Source organism: Coffea arabica, chromosome 2e (genome assembly GCF_036785885.1).
Source record: "Coffea arabica cultivar ET-39 chromosome 2e, Coffea Arabica ET-39 HiFi, whole genome shotgun sequence".
NCBI classification, from domain to species: domain Eukaryota; kingdom Viridiplantae; phylum Streptophyta; class Magnoliopsida; order Gentianales; family Rubiaceae; genus Coffea; species Coffea arabica.
The window spans coordinates 61292746-61309699 of NC_092313.1; the positions used below are offsets into that span (position 1 = coordinate 61292746).

The 16954-nt window shown below is 36.0% G+C and overlaps 2 protein-coding genes across 4 annotated transcripts; one reads left to right on the forward strand and one right to left on the reverse strand.

Annotated features, from left to right (window-relative positions):
* Positions 1-2374: 2374 nt before the first annotated feature.
* Positions 2375-5795, forward strand: LOC113732614 (uncharacterized). Its single transcript, XM_072080645.1, has 4 exons — positions 2375-2498; positions 2654-2835; positions 2927-3018; positions 3331-5795. The coding sequence occupies exon 4, from the start codon at positions 3383-3385 to the stop codon at positions 5585-5587; it is 2205 nt and encodes a 734-aa protein (XP_071936746.1). The 5' UTR covers positions 2375-2498; positions 2654-2835; positions 2927-3018; positions 3331-3382; the 3' UTR covers positions 5588-5795.
* Positions 5796-7401: 1606 nt separating this feature from the next.
* LOC113732615 (flowering locus K homology domain-like) lies at positions 7402-14779 on the reverse strand. Of its 3 annotated transcripts, XM_072080649.1 has the most exons (8): positions 14248-14388; positions 13579-13627; positions 13113-13362; positions 11651-11799; positions 11282-11566; positions 8598-8792; positions 8019-8080; positions 7402-7719 (listed from the first exon to the last, which is right to left on the reverse strand). In XM_072080649.1, exons 3-8 carry the CDS (start codon positions 13357-13359, stop codon positions 7488-7490), a joined length of 1170 nt encoding a protein of 389 aa, XP_071936750.1. In that variant the 5' UTR covers positions 13360-13362; positions 13579-13627; positions 14248-14388; the 3' UTR covers positions 7402-7487. The 3 variants fall into 3 exon arrangements, with proteins under 3 accessions (XP_071936750.1, XP_071936748.1, XP_071936749.1); XM_072080647.1 differs by lacking the exon at positions 13579-13627 and having other exon boundaries at positions 14248-14683; XM_072080648.1 differs by lacking the exons at positions 8019-8080; positions 13579-13627 and having other exon boundaries at positions 14248-14779.
* Positions 14780-16954: the final 2175 nt, after the last annotated feature.

Consider the following 16954-nt stretch of genomic DNA (forward strand, 5'->3'; position numbering starts at 1 on the left):
GCTATTGATTATAAAGTATCTAACAAATTAACAAACTGAAATCGTATTTCTACTAGTAAAGGTATAATCTTTTTATTATATTAATTACGAAAGTACAGAAAAACATAGAGGTTATTTGCATGATCTTATAATTTGAATGACTCAAATTAACTTGTTTTAATCATGAAAGTAGACTGGAGGGATTTTTTAGATAATTAATACACTATGAAAGTAGGTGTTATGAACTGACGAAATTAACCATAGTTTTGCGCAAGAAAAAATTAATTAACCAAAACAAGATTATTGGCTAAATTAATTGAGGAACTTGAAACCTAAGACTAGTTAAATTTTGGTAAGACCTTGTTTGAATTGTGATTTTTTGGACAAAAAAATGTGTACGCTTTTTGTGAATATTGTTAAAACAATTTTTAACCATTTTTTTTTGTGTTACATATATCACATCTGTCTATAAAAGTACACTCTCGAAACTACTTTTAAGTCAACATATTATATGGCTTCATGAAAAAACACTTCTTTGACTCCTCTCTTTTAAAAACATGTTATAAGGAAACAGATTTGATGACTTTCGAAATCTAACATGTAACCAAAACTTACCTAGCTACGTACTGTGTAAATAGCAAAGGTCAATTTTTTGATGAATAAATTAATACAAGATTTTAAGAAAATTCATCATATGTATTTTGCTTTTCAATAGGTTTTTTCTCACATCTCGCGGGCTATATACCTGCATCTTGAGTGCAGAAGCTATATTTAGGCTCGTATAAATTGGAGTTGTAAATTACACTAATGTGGAAATATAATATAACTCAAATATCACAATAACAGCAGTACAAATTCCATATAATTGTCCAACAGTCAACTATAAGTATTATGATATTTGAACAGAATATGTAACAACTTGATAGTTCCGAACTCTTCATGAAATGACAATGACACAAATTTTGATCATAGGAATTTCTTTAGATTGATAAAGTCAAGCGTTTTAGCATTAAGTGTCGTTCTTCCTTGCATCATAACCTTGTATCTCTATGCCTGCAGATTGCCATCAATATGATAGGAATTTGATGATATTTTTTTTTCTTTTTTTGCCTATAGGTTACTTACATTTAGAGGTGTCAAAATGGGTAATTTGGGTGGGTTTGGGTTGAGTAAAATGGGTAATGGGTATAAGTGAGTCAACTCATTTATACCCATTTAATTAGATGGGTATAAATGGGTAAGTCGAAAAATGAACTGGGTAACCCAATTACCCATTTATAACCCATTTATTTTAACTTTTTGTAAACTCATTTAAATTCATTTTTGCAAACTAAGTTATCAATTTATACCACTCTTTGTACCCATCATTAGTTTTAAATATTTATTTATAATGTTCAATAAACTTAATTATCAATTTTTTTTCATTTATACTCTATGTCACAAAATTACCTATTATTTAATAATTGAATAATAAGAATATAAAAATTCGAACTAAGTACTATAAAAATTAATATAAAAACTTAATCCAAAAATTTTGAACCCCTAACATTTTTTTCATATATAAATTTAAAATTTCATTTTAGAAAGATAAGAAAATAGGCTAAAATTTATCATAAATTAGTAATGCTGAAAAATGAGCAAGTTAACAAACTAAGAGAAAATAAAATAATAAAATAAAACCAACAAATAATAATAATAATAATAATGAAACAAAAGTAGTTAACATCATGACAAAATGAAAAATTTGAAAAAAAAAATGGGTGGGGGAAAAGAAGAGACTTGGGGGGAAGAGAATTCTAAATGGGTTAATTGGGTTTGATGGATTACCCAATAATACCCATTTATTAAATGGGTATTATTGGGTAACCCATTTATACCCATATACAAAAATTTAAGATATCCATACCCATCTATTCATGGGCGGGTATGGGTAAATTTAATTAAGTGGGTTGATTTGCCACCTCTACTTACATTAAAGGTTTAGACTGTTAAAAAAATGAAAAAAAAAAAGAAAAGAAATCATCCCTATGCCATCAACAAGATTAGAAGAAAAGACGGTGAAAAATTAGCCACAAAGTGAAACAAAAGTAAAAATTATTCCAACGCTCTAAATCCATCAATGCATCAAAATCACAATGAAAATCATTCTGTCTAAGTCAAAATGGGTAATTATCCATACTAAGAAGGGATCTTCAGCCAATTGTCATGAACCATATGGGAGGTTTGTGCCATTCTTGTCCCACGAATTTGTGCAGGTATAGAGTATAGAATAGATCCACTTAGCAGCCTAGATGGTAAGAAAGTTGAAAAGAATAAACAAAAAGGGGTATTATGGTAAGTACGAAAAATGGGTGGAAAAGTATGGCCCAATATTTTGACTTAAATACCCATCTTTGTGGAGATAGTCTCTGCCTGTAATTCCCATCTCAACCCTCCCAACCCCTCTTCTACCCCTCAACTTTTGGCTGCGGCCATCTCTCCAGACTCCAATCCATCCTTGCCCTTACTCTCTTTTTCCGGTTTTCTCCTCTCTCTTTCTCTCTCCCTCAACCAACTTACCCGCCATTTTCAAATTCTTCTGTATTCTGTTATTAACTGCTCCTTCAAAATCCAGTTTCTCTTGTCGCAAAGACAAACCCTAATTAGCTTTTTGGGTTTCTTTTCTTCTGTGAAGGTTGAAGAACAGTGCAGAAGGATCAACCATCAAAACCCGGATCTTTTCTTGGCTTTTTTGTCTGGGTTTTCGATTTAAATTAGGCCCAGATGATTTATATTCTCTGTTTTGGTTCGGCAGTTTCAAAGATTGGATTTTTATGTGAAAAACCAAGGGCTTTCTGTTTTTGAGCTGCTTTTTAGGTATTTTTCTTCCTAAGATTGCATAATTCTTTAGTTATATGTAATTTCATTGATTCATGATTTTTTTGTTCCGCTTTTGGTGATATTGCAGCTGTAAATGAAAATATTTGTTTGGTTGGCGATGGAAATTGAATATCCTGTTGCTTCCAGTTGTCTGCGTCAACAGTGACAACAGCAAGTGAGGTGAGTTTTTTTTTTTTTTTCTTTTCATTTTCCATTTCCTTTTGGCCTGCGGCAGATTTCGGTCCTGGTTACTGTGCTGCTTCTTTCTTGGAAAAAATATTGGCGCTTGTCTTGCTTTTATTGTTGGATGGTAGGATTGATTGATTGAGTCTGAGTGGTAGTTTAGTGTTTGCTATTAAGTTTGGAAATAGAAGCAGAAAATTACTTTAGCTGCCAGTATTTGTTATGTGTATGTTATCCATGTATTAGCTGTGTTTTTGTTTTACAAATCGTGATAATTGTTAAGTGATAGATTTGCATTTGTAATTGAAGGTTATTAAGTTCTTGACTTCTGGTGAGTTGTGACTGAAGTAACTGAAGGAAAATGGCGAGCCATGAATTGATGATCAGCAAAAATCATAATGTAGGCCTCAGCCAGAACCCAAAGGTTGTTCTAGGACATAATCACAATGTTACTATGGCTCAGAACCATGAGCATGATGTGGTTTTGACTCGAGATAGTGAAGAAATGGTTTTGAGTCAGAGTCATGATGATGATGATCAGGAGGATGATGGAGATGAATACGAGCAAGAAAACGGGCTATCAGTGGAGCAGAAGCCTGAAAATGAAGGACAAGAACTTTCTCTTCCTGGAGAAACTGAAGAGTTGGATGTATCCGAGCACAATGAGTTGGCTGTTTCAGGAAATCAAGAGCTTGATGAGAATATGGAATTAGCCATTGTTCAAAATGAGGAAATGGGTATTGTGCCTGCAGATGACATGGATGCTGAAGGCCAACTTTTGCTTACATCCACCCCTGTGCTCCAGGCACGTACACTTGCTATAAGTCCCAATTTCGAGCTGCATGTGGGACAGGAGTTTGCTGATGTTAAAAGCTGTCGAAGAGCTCTGCGGGACACGGCTATTGCTCTTCACTTTGAAATGCAAACCATTAAATCAGACAAAACTCGTTTTACTGCTAAATGTGCTGCTGAGGGATGCCCCTGGCGGATACATGCTGCAAAGCTTCCTGGTGTACCTACTTTTACTATAAGGACCATCCATGACAATCATACATGTGGAGGAATCTCTCATCTTGGTCATCAGCAAGCTTCAGTTCAGTGGGTGGCTAACTCTGTGGAGCAGCGGCTTCGGGAAAACCCTAACTGCAAGCCAAAGGAGATCTTGGAAGAAATTCACCGAGCGCATGGCATCACCTTATCCTACAAGCAAGCTTGGCGTGGAAAGGAGCGAATCATGGCTGCTATGCGTGGCTCCTTTGAAGAAGGTTACCGCTTGCTTCCTCAATATTGTGAACAGGTCAAGCGGACTAACCCCGGAAGTATTGCTTCCGTTTATGGAAGTCCAAGTGATAATTGCTTCCAGAGGCTTTTTATATCATTTCAAGCATCAATCTATGGCTTTCTAAATGCTTGTCGGCCCCTCCTAGGTCTTGATAGGACTTTCTTAAAAAGCAAGTATCTTGGTACTTTACTGCTAGCTACTGGTTTCGATGGAGATGGTGGCCTGTTTCCTTTGGCATTTGGTGTCGTCGATGAGGAGAATGATGATAACTGGATGTGGTTTCTTTCTGAACTTCATAACTTGCTGGAGATCAACACAGAGAACATGCCTAGGCTCACAATTTTATCAGACAGGCAGAAGGGCATCGTAGATGGTGTGGAAGCAAACTTTCCGACAGCTTTCCACGGGTTTTGCATGCGTCATCTGAGCGAAAGTTTCCGTAAGGAATTCAACAATACAATGCTTGTAAACCTATTATGGGAAGCTGCTCATGCTCTTACAGTAATTGAATTTGAAGCTAAAATTCTTGAGATTGAAGAGATTTCACAAGACGCTGCATATTGGATTCGGCGAGTTCCTCCTCGTTTATGGGCTACAGCTTACTTTGAGGGAACAAGGTTTGGCCATTTGACAGCTAACATTGTGGAACAACTGAATACTTGGATACTGGAAGCGTCGGGTCTTCCAATAATTCAGATGATGGAGTGTATAAGAAGGCAGCTCATGACTTGGTTTAATGAGCGCCGAGAGACTAGTATGCAGTGGACAACAATCCTTGTCCCTACAGCGGAGAGGCGTGTAGCAGAGGCCCTAGAACGTGCTCGCACATACCAGGTTCTTCGTGCAAATGAAGCTGAATTTGAAGTAATATCTCATGAGGGGACAAATATTGTTGATATACGAAATCGCTGTTGTCTTTGTCGGGGCTGGCAGCTATATGGTTTGCCCTGTGCACATGCTGTAGCAGCACTACTCTCTTGCAGGCAAAATGTCCATCGGTTTACTGAGAGCTGTTTCACTGTTGCAACTTACCGAAAGACATACTCGCAGACGATACATCCAATACCAGATAAAACATTATGGAAGGAGTTATCTGAAGGAAACGCAAATGATAGTAATGTTGGCGAGACTATTATCAATCCTCCTAAGTCTCTTAGGCCACCTGGTCGACCAAGAAAGAAGCGAGTCCGAGCAGAAGACCGAGGACGTGTAAAGCGAGTTGTGCATTGTAGCCGTTGCAATCAGACTGGCCACTTCAGGACAACATGCGCAGCACCTATTTGAGTCTCATTGTGGAAGGTGTTCGCTGCCTTAGAATTTAGTAAATGTTTCTTGTGCAGAGTGAAGATAGTTTATTAGATCTTGCTGCTATTTGTGGAGTTCTATTATTTATCTTTTGCAAGTTCATAATGTAATTCTTGCTACTGGCAATCATGTTTAGACTCCCCTTTAATAAAATGATTAGGTCATCTACAGAAGTCTGTTTTAACCATTAAGCGCGAGTAATTTATCCCGAGCGTTTATTTCCTAATTGCCTTGTTGCACATTACCATTTCTTCTTGTTTTCCAAAAGATGAAGCCTACAATGTCAAAGATGTTAACTGAAGGCAAAAACAGGTAAAGGCCACTAGATCTTTTGAAGACTACATGTGGATCTTTCCTAACTGATATTTAAGGGGGCTGATTAAATATTCTTTCTTATTTGAGCTGCTTTTCTGCTTTCTTGCCACGTGAAAAAGTGCTGATAATATGTTTTCTAGTTATATAAAAATGCTTTATGTTTTTGAATTCAGAAAAGACAGCAGGAAGAGAGTTTCTTCTTGCTATTTTTTATCAAGCTACATCCAGATTGAACTGGAGACGAGAAATTTGCGGTCATCAACCTTGCCACCTTAGTCATGCTCCAGAAAATAGGTTAAGCAAAATAGATGAAACTTTTCTCATAAACTCCTCCCCGTTGTATTGCATATTGAACTTGTTTCGCTATTGATCATTTCCATTCTTGGAAGAAAGTTCCCTTTTTCTCGTTTTCATTGGATTTGTCTCACCTATATGTGAAAATTATAGGAAGAACCATTCTTCTTAGTTTTCGTCCAACAAAAAAATGTCAATTCAGCATAGCACTATTTCGGCTTGGAAAACGCCAATCTTCGGTTTTTGGTACAAAAGTATTGTCTTGTAGCGTAACGAACCCTTGTGGACAAGAGGTATAAACGGTTGCAGGTGCAACTGTTTCTGCCGGTTATGTGCATTTTTCACTGTGCGTAACTTTGATTGCACACGGTGTAACTTTTTTTGCACACGACGTAACTTTAAAACAAATTTTTGTGGATCCCACACACAGCGTAAAAATCGAGTTACAAGATGTGATTTGAGCCGCACAAAATTTTTTGGCCAAATCATGGCCGTCGTTCCTGGCCCATTTCCAACCCTTGTTTAAGTGCTTATGTGATTCTAGTGGTATTTCTTGGGCTTGTGCTGGTGGATTTCCTCCCCCGTCTTTTACCGGTAACCTTGAGTACACAGCCAAACAGAGAAGGCAAAAGTCAGAATGACGTTTCAAATATATCCAACATCCCAATCTCCAATTCAAACTCAAAATGATCTGTGATTTGCAGTTTACAGTATCAACATGAATCATACTTTTTTACCTTAATGTGAATTACCATCAATTTGTTTACGGTATTTATTTATCACCAATGTGGAATTTTTTGAAGGTTCACAACTCTAATCATAAAGCCACAGCATTTGCACAAGCAGCAGAAAGATTATTGCGTTCCTTGGAATTTCTTCCGCAAAGCTTGGATTGTTTCCTTGTGAACAAGGAAAATCTAGAAAGATAAATAATGAATCCTTCTGTGCTTGGTAAAAATCAAGTTTCTTCAGTTCCAGTCATGTTGAATCAAAGAAATCGTAACCTAAAAAATGCAATTCGACAAGAATTCATCATGAATATAAAACACGAATATTTAGTTTTAATTAGCAAGTTGCGTATGAACCAAATGGCAAAGACCTTATTCCCTCCAAATGAGTAGCAAGGAAGCTATAATCACAATTACTTAATTCAATGGTGACATAATCCTAAAACACGCAAGAAATGTGTTTGTTAACCATTTTACTGACCACTGTAAAGAAATAAAGAAAGAATCCCACAGCATAAGCTAAGGTACCAAAAATAATCTTTTTAAGCAAGTAGAAGTTGACCAAAATGACATAGTTTAATGTTTTCATATGAATACGGTTCAGTAACCATAGTTGGTGCCATAGACTGAGCCATAGCCCCCACTCTGTCCCCCAAGACCAGGATTTGGAGGGGCAGGCGCATAGGGAGTATTCGGGGCTGCATAAACATTGTAGCCTTGGTCAGCGTGTGTAGCTGTCTGTGTCTGTGCTGCTGCAGCATCTGCCATGAAATTCTGCAACACAGAAGCAAGCAACAATTTGGATAAAAATATGACCACATTTTGATGCAAAAGAATGAATAGCAAAACTAGGACACCATTTTATATAGGGTAACTCCAACCCCTAGTTATTGCAGCTTGTATTGAATATTGACATGCAAACCACCATAACTGTCAGGTAGACGAGAAGTTATTAGTTGATGGAAAATGCCCAGTTAGTATTTCTTTTCTATTCACTCTTTTACTTCCTTAAAAAGTCAAATAAGATAAAGGGAAGATGGAGAACAAGAAGAAAGAAGTTGGTTTGAGATTACAGGAGAGTCCCATCCCAGGATCCGATATGGGCCACTAGGGGCTGCAGAATGGAAAGTGTAAACTACAATAAGAAGGATGGTTGTCAGAAACTGTTCATACGAATAGTAACTAATAGAGGCTAGAATTGCAGAAATTCCAAAAACTTAATGGCTAATAATTATCATCAGAAGATGATAATAGATAAATGAAAATACATACTGAGTAAAAGATAGACACTTTTACTGAGTGACTATTGTATTTTCTAGCTGCCATTGAACTATAAATCACCCTTCTTTCCCATAAATCCAGAGTTCTTGTGTTGTAAGCTAATACAAAAGACATCTTAAGAATTAAGTCCCCCAGATTTTCTTTAGTTTCGATAATTTTAGGAGAGCTACATCCAATATATTGGTCATAAATTGATAACATTGTAGAAGCTCCTAAGTTGTAAAAAAAAAAAAAAAAAAAACTGATAATTTAACATAGAAAAAACTGAATTTTAAAGGATGAGATCACATATATTTGCAGCTGTTATACTTTAAGCCCGACTTAACAGCTATGCATAGGATCAATTTGAAATCTACAGTAAGAAACATTGCCTGAATCAACTGTTGAGCTGTTTGAACTTGAGATGCACTTCCATTAATCTCAACTGTCATTTCTCCTGGTACTCCCCTGGTTTCCTGTATGGTAACAGTGGCACCACTAAGCCGCCGAATGTAACTTATATTGGCACCAGAAGTCCCAATTACAGCATCAGCATAAGATAGAGGAACTTGCATTTGTTGTGTGACCTGCAAAAGTAACGACTTCAGAACACAATTAAGGTGCTAGTAACTCGGGGGACAAGCTAACAGCGAATCTACTGTATTGATCTGATCTGATTTTTGCACAGCTCAAAAAAGCATATTCACTGCAGATTCATCAAATACTTAAATCAAATGAAGCCAAAGAGACAGTTGTAAGACTCAGAGATGCACTAACATTAGTTATATGCTTAGGCCAGAATTAAATCAGTCAGATGAGAATAAAACTCAAAGAGCAAGCATATCACTCAGGCAGACAATCCATTAAATATTCAATAGAAATCAGATACTTAATATGAAATTTTCCTGAAGTCAAATGTAGAAGTGATGAGCCATTACAAAATATGATTTGGAAAATCTGCCAAAAGGGAATAGGCAAAATTGATATTTGTAAATACAGTATAACTTATTAGAAATTTGGCAGCGGATAAAAGAGTACTGTCCAGCAAATTAATAAATTATTATCTGCCTTCTAAAATTACCTAGACGAGCTTAATTAGTCAAAAGATCTAAACTACTTGACAAGTGTAAGAAAATTACTGTGCATCTGTAACAGATGGACTATTTCATGTACAAAAGTAATTGAACATTGTGTGATATGCATTTAATCAGGCATTGTTTTCATTCTTCTTGCCTTTCTTCCTTGTTCTTCTGCTTTTCTTTCCTCCTCCTCCTTGCAACCTCACAAATCCCTAATCTACCCTAATTACTAAAATCCCCTCATTCTCCAACAACAGTCAAAACCCAAGAAATATCAAGAGGAAAATGAAGGAGAAGAAGCCCCTTTGAAGATGAGGGAGTTTAGGATCTCCAATGTCAATGCATGAAAGTTCCTTTAAATCTCGAGTAAAGAAATACCCAAGTGAGAGGCAAAGAAACACCCAAGTGAGAGGCAAAAGTTCCTTCAGGCAGTTTAGGGCATGTAACTAGACATGCGAGACGGGCGCCCAGCTCAAAGCCTGGTTACAACAACCCAGGCCCTTCCATCTTTACCAATCTGTCCCTTCTAAAAGTTAGAACAATAAAATGAATGAATAAAAGGTTCCTTGGTCCTCTACCATTCTTCTTTCAATCCACGAAAGAAATCGCAGTTGAGACTTGATGTAATTGAATCTCTAAAATTCTCACTTTTATCACCGTTTCACGGAGTGAGAGGCAATAATATTGTATTACTATTAAACTTTATGTTGCAATAGTTTTTTTTTTTTTTTAAATTCAAAAGAGTCAAAGATTGATTAAAAGATCTATTCTGATTTCTCTCTCATCCCAATCCCCTTGGTACGCTTTCGCTGTTTGGGTGGTGTCCTGATCCCTGTCTGATAGTCATCCACCGCCCCCGCCCACTCTTGAGAGTTTTCAAATTTTATTTGCACAATTTAGTGTGTTTTTTTGAATGTGAGTGAATCAGAAGAAGGAAAAGCTTAAGGTCTAAAGAAGTGTTATAGAGATGGTGGAATGCAGCTGGGCACTTAGACAGATGAACACACTAAACTAGTGAATTTCTTACATGTAATGGACCATTCTTTAGAGTTGTGAATTTAATTAACTTGTGAAGTAATTTAGATCTGCAGAGTGATTAGGGGTATTTGAGCAATTTTAGACAGAACTTTCCAAACCTGATTCTTTTGAGTAGTTAAAAAGAAGTTCAACAACAAAATTTGCAACTACGATATCTGATGAACCTAGAGACACCTCCTACTGATGTTAGTCAGTCCTTTCAGACTCTTTAGAACTGGTTTCATTTAGTGGCCACTTTTATCCCTGGAAGTACTCTATATGAAGTGCTAGGCAGACCTTAGGTGTCCAGTGGTGAGTTTTAGAGGGTGTCTGTGGCTGGCTGTAGGTAGAAAGCTTGAATATCTTTTAAGAGATCGCTGAGGAAATCCTAGCAAATTACCCAAAGTAGCTCAGGGACACGCTTAACCTGTTTCCCACTATGCAATAAAGAAGTGCAGTCAGTAGATTGCTGTCAAAACCCCAAATTAAATAGAGCAACACATATCAGGATTTTTATATCAAAGTATTATTAGTGGAAAGCTAGTAACGACCTTATTAAAAAGCAATTTTACTCTCAAAGGAAGTCAACTAGATCCTTCTCATGCAATCACGAATTTCCAACACAAAACTCTCTTTCCATGTCTCTGTGGTAAAAGGAATTTCAGGTGATCAAGAGATTGGCCTAAAATGATCCAAAATTCATTATGTATTGTTAATGCTGTATTTGCTGTCCATGGAGGAAGTATAGGGAGTAAGCTTTCATGCAAGCATAATTTATCGGATCATCTACTAATACAAAATTTTTCATTGTTACATAACCTAGAATTTTTCATTGTTACATAACCTAAAATTTGCAGTTAGCTTTAATTATAACAATGCAATCCTTAACCTTGTTCATTTTACCATTTTTTCTTTTTTGAACTATAAATCACTACCATATCAAGTGAAACAAAGCCACATTCTTGAAAGAAGAATAAAACCTGAGTGATTATTGATTGCACTGGCTGGTTGTTCGATGATGAATGCACTGCCGCTGGAGCTTCTCTGCCATAAGCTGATATGCCCTGATGAGGCTGTTTTTCCAGATGAGGCAGCATCTCAACTGGAGAATAAAAATTGTCGTGTTGACGAGGAGCTGCCGGTGCAAATTGGGAGTTAATCCCATATCCAGGACCTCCAGAGACACCTGGAGGAAATGGATGAGGCGGTGGACCCCAGGAGGGGATTGGAGGCGCATATTCCATTTGCTGAATTGGCTTTTGCATCTAAAGGGCAAAATAGATCAGGACTGAACCATCAGTTGAAATAAACTATTACCTCAAGCTAAGTGCGATGGGAAACAGACTTACATGCACTTCAATTATCGGAATTATGCTGCGATCAACTAAAAATTTCCTCAAATGGGAAGCAATTAATTCAATGGCCTTGTGTACAGCTGTAGGTTCTCCTGCAACTTCCACGATCCTATCATCGGGAAAAGCAAATATGGGCAGCTCCTCTGCAATAATTTGTCACAGCAATTTATTATTATGAAATCTACAAATAATTTGAAACATTTAAAAGCAGAATCGAGCCCATTGAATCACGAGATACTGCTACCAATAATTTACCAGGATGTCAAATGCCCAATTATCCTATTAAGCAAATTACAGGAGAGTGACATGGAGAATGTGTCAGAAAATTGTAAATTTATCCTGGTGCTGCAGAGGCATTGATTCTAGTTTTTGCCTCGTAAGGGTAATGCTAGAGAGAAAGTACTGCTTTTGGATACCAGGAGAATCAGAAGAATTGATATACAGATAGGTGCTACTTATGTTGCTGATAGGGAATTCGGGGATTTGATGGGATTCTACTAGGATTATGGGCCTAGAAATCATGGAGAAAGAGTGCAATTGGGAAGGGTTGAGAGGGGTAAGGAGAAGTAAGGTGATTGAAGGTTCCCTATGACATTCATGCTGCCAGCTCACAGGGTAAGTAATCGTTCTAATGATCTTTTCTGAGTTTCAGCAATTCATTATGAACTCTGAATCAGTCTGGAGTTGAAACTTTTCACATACTGCTTCCTTTTTTACATCATAATTCAGATAAAAAAGAAGCTAATATACACCAAAAGTTAATGGATTTCTGAGACTGATTGCAGGATATTGCATAGTATGGTTCTAATTACCCAGCATATTCAGTCAAGTATGGTTTACTCCTATCACTAAACTGTTAACCTGGATTCTTGATTTATAACACTGCATTCCTGGACAATAGTCAATATTGCATTTCTTGACTGAATTTATCCCTACAAATCCATCCATGTTTTCCATTTCCATATCCATTTCTCAAATAAAAGAAAAAGAAGAAAAAGCACATCCAAGAAGACCAAGGACCTATTGCTCGTTAAGCTGTTTGAGCACTTGCCACATGTGGTAACATCAAAGTTAAATTTTCAAACTTGAAGAAGTGAGAGGCAACAATTTAGAACGACAAGTAGCTCTTTTCTCTACAAAATACAGGGCAAATTCCTAGTTTTTGTTTCTCTATTTCAGATCCATCACTGTAACATTGAAGGGAGATGTAAATTAGGAGATCTCATTGATTACAGTTGCAACAGTCAGCTGCTAATATGTTGCCCAAAGACGTATAATATGTTACTAAATTCAATGAGCAAATATCACCTGATTATCATGCAGCTTTCAGGGAGTTCAAAACTTACTATCATGCACAGATTGAAACAAAGGTGTGCAGAGCTTTACCTTAACACACACAAAAATTGAGGCTCTATTCACAACCAAAAATTAAAGGGTTATAAGTAGAGAATAAAACCTGCTCCAAGAACTCTAACGATACAATTAGATGCTTCTTGAATGGATTTGACTGTCGCGCCTTGTTTTCCAATTAAATTCCCTGCCTGTGCAGCTGGAACAAGCAGCCTTGTTGAAACCTTGCCTCCTACAGGAGCTGCATGAGATGAATCACTGTCCAGTCCATCCACAACTCGTTTATGGACTCTTAGAAGGCCTTCAATAGCTGGCGGTAGAGAAGAATCAGGCTCTTCCTTGGCAGATATCATCACCTTTCCAAATAATAATATATATATATCAGGATAGCAGAATGATAGAAAATTGTTGCAACATAGAATACTTAACAACCAAGAGGAAGATACTGGAAATCCCAGGAATATTCTGAAACCACTCTTAAGAGTAGAATACTAATTTCTTAAAAGCATCTTGAAGAGTATACATCAAATTTATCATCAAAAAATCAGAAAAAGAAAGATGGTCAACAAAACCTGATGATGCAAACATCAAAAGCAATGATTTAGGAGTTGGAGACATGTGCTGGAAGGATAAAACAGTACAATAGATGTCAGAATGCGAACTATGATACAAATATAACATTACCAAAATAATAAAAGTTTCATCATGCCAATTAAACAAGAATAGTATAATCCTAAAACCAAATTTCAACCCAGGTACATGTTCAAGATGTGTAACATTTATGTACCGCACAAGGTTCCAATTTTTCTCCTTAGCTATGATTATCCATTCCAAGGCGCAAATTTACACCATATTAGAAGAACCAAAAGGATACAGTATTTACTCTTCTTCCCAAAATGCCATTAAGTTTACTTCTATTCCTGCTAAAAGGAAGCATGTTGAAGAAAAGCTGGTAATACTCATGTCTAACGATTCCTACTTCAAAATAGATGCCTAAATCTCATTCTACTTAAACGGGCAGATTTTAGAAAACTAGTTTTACTATAATCGCCAGAGAGCATATATCGAAATCTATTATAACCTTGAAATCATTCTCGATAATGGAAAAAAATGGGTTTATAATCCAAAAGAAATCAATTAGGTTTTACGCGATGCGCATCACAGGGCAACAAAACAGAGAAAGCAGTAAGCTTAACAATAAGCTTAACAACAATAAGCCAAGCAGAGCAAAGTATACACACAGCTCTTTCTGTTGTTCCAGGAGGACCATCGAGAATTTTGATGCGAGCTTTCGTCTCCTCGCACATTTTCTTAATGAACTCCCCTTTTCGCCCAATTATGCTTCCAACCTTCTGTGCCGGGACCAATATGCGGAAGACACTTTCTCCAGGCCACCCTGGCCACCTTTCACCACCGCCAGCAGCAACAGAATCATCTTCAGGTTCCTGTGCTTGCTCAGGCTGCGAATTCTCTTCTTGCCCGTCAACTTCGTGCTCACCCAAACTTTGATCAGGTTCAGGTTCAGGTTCAGCCATGAATTCGTCACTGAAGAAAACAGAGAAGAAATCAGTACGTCTGTGTCTGGTTCATGGAATCCAGTTAGGAATAGGAAACAATTTCCTTCGAATTTGGCTTTCTAGCGTTTGGCAGCAGCAAAGGAAGTTAATGAGGAAAAGAATCCTAAGAAATTAGTGAGATACGGGGCTTGTTTTCCTCCTGATTAGCCGCCGCCGGCCGCCGCCTGGAATTCAAAAAAACAGTGGCGATGGCGGTGGAAGTTTGTTACTGCTAGGGGATTTGGGCTTAAACGAGTGAAGAAGAGGAAGACAGAAATTCTGAAATTTCTACTTTAGCCCAAAACTTTTGGTCAAGCCGGCCAACTCCCCCATATACTTTCGGATTTGTAATTTCCGCCTGTCCTTTTCTTTTTTCAAATTACATAATGATCCCTTTTTTTCTTTTTTAAAAGGATAAATTAGTTTCATTGAGTGTCAATTAGGTTTAGTTAAGATTAAATTAGTTCCAATTTTCCCTCTTTTTAATTTTTTGTGCTTTTTAATGTCACTAACAAAGAAAATGTCAAATATACACTAATGATATGTCAATTCATTATTCCTTGCTTAATGTTTTTATCTACAAGAAGAGATAGAGCTTAAATCATTTATTGCATGTTATACTTTCAAGGATGGACAACAAAAAGGAGTATATGAGGAATTAGCAACATTGTAATTTTTTATCATAATAATTGACTTTCTTTTTTCAATTAACGTAGGGTAGCTAAAATTTCAAGATAGAAGTTTTGCTAGAGTTTCAAGAGAACTTCTTGTCTGGATTTTTTCTAACTTTGAATAGCTTCCTCTTTCAATTAACAAGATCTATATTGAAATTTCTTGGTATATGGTAGATTAAAATCAATCTCCTTTGTTTTTCTACACATTTGCCCTTTTGTAGTTCCTAGGTTCCTTATGACTGATCAAACCATCTTCTTAAGTACTCATGTTAATAATATTTATCTTCATTTAAGTTAAAACTTCTTAGCAATTCTGTTATGGCGACCAAGGAAAATGGTTGCAAGAAATAATTTGTATCCCTATTGAAAACATGAGGATGGACAAAAACTAGATTCAACTACAAAGAAAATTTATGTTTACAATCAAAACTACGAAAGAATTTTAATTGTGCTCCATGTTTTGCGAGGTGCTTAGGATCATAACTTAGAAGTACATGAAACTTGTGGCTATCACTAAAGATATGCTTGCATGTAATATCTACCAATGATCTAATTCAATAAATTATTTGGATTGAAGGAAAGGAAAGAAATGAAAAGGAAAGGACACTAGTGTGAATGAAAGGAAATAAGAGTAGAGGAAAGAGAATTCAATCCATCTTATTTGAGTTAAATATAGAAAAAAAAAGAAGGAAACACTATAAATATTGTTTGGAGTAGGGAAGGGAAACTAAGGCCAGGAAAACATTACATGTTAGTTATGATTTTGCCCATAATTTAATATATTCTAATTTGTAAACATATTCTAGTACCTTACTTTTCTATTAATTTAATTCTTCTGAAGTATATAAGATAATAGTATTTCAAAATAAATCAAATATTTTTTTATTTTACTTTTTTAGGGGAAGATATTACAACTCCAAAACATAAAAAGACGAATTTTTACATAATACAAAATATTAACAAAACAATTAATTTTTTATACTATCAAAAAAAAAGTAAGACTTAGGTGATAAAGTGGTGTAGAAATTGTATTAAGATAAATTGTAGTAATAATATAAGCTAAAAAAGAAATAATATTTTAAAAATTTTCAAAATGTTCATTAATAGTTGTTTTCTTTTCCTCCAATTCTACCCACTTTTGGAAAGAAAGTAAGTTGATAAAAAATAACTAGATCTTTTCTCTCCCATTTCCCCACCCCCAACTATCTTTTCCTCTCCCTCCTCAAAATCTAATTCAAACATTAAAATCCTTATCCTTCTATTTCTTTTCCTTTTCTTTTCTCTCTTATTCCCCCCAAAAAAAAAAAAAAACAAACAGCGTCTAAAATAAGGAAAAAATTTAAGCCTATTTTACTATTTTTTGAGACCAAGTAAAAATTAGATATCAAGTAAAATTTGGCATCAAGCAATATTCAACTAAGAATTGGTCTAAAGTTTATTTTACTATTTAAAACCAAGGCTACTTCATAATCATTTTCACAAGTTTTGTCACAAATCTGTTGCAATAATACCTGTGTTTTGACGTTTTGTTTTATCATGGTCAAGCCATATTGGTGCATTAACAGCAACAACGTACTGTTTTCTGAACTACAACAACGCGCTAGAAAAACTTACCACCCAAAGTTCTCCTTGAAGATGAATTATTTCTTGTCTTAAAAAAGAGTTATTTAAGATTTGCTCTTGAAAATTTCTATGAGGGAGAAAATTTTCCATTAATG

Bases quoted from the DNA above. Each gene is read 5' to 3' on its own strand.
- LOC113732614 (XM_072080645.1), top strand. From the start codon at position 3,383: ATGGCGAGCCATGAATTGATGATCAGCAAAAATCATAATGTAGGCCTC.
- LOC113732615 (XM_072080647.1), bottom strand. From the start codon at position 14,541: ATGGCTGAACCTGAACCTGAACCTGATCAAAGTTTGGGTGAGCACGAA. The intron at 13,363-14,247 runs GTGTGTATACTT...TTATTTGGAAAG, and splicing joins CTGGAACAACAGAAAGAGCT to GTGATGATATCTGCCAAGGA. The intron at 8,793-11,281 runs GTTTTATTCTTC...TTACTTTTGCAG, and splicing joins TGCAATCAATAATCACTCAG to GTCACACAACAAATGCAAGT.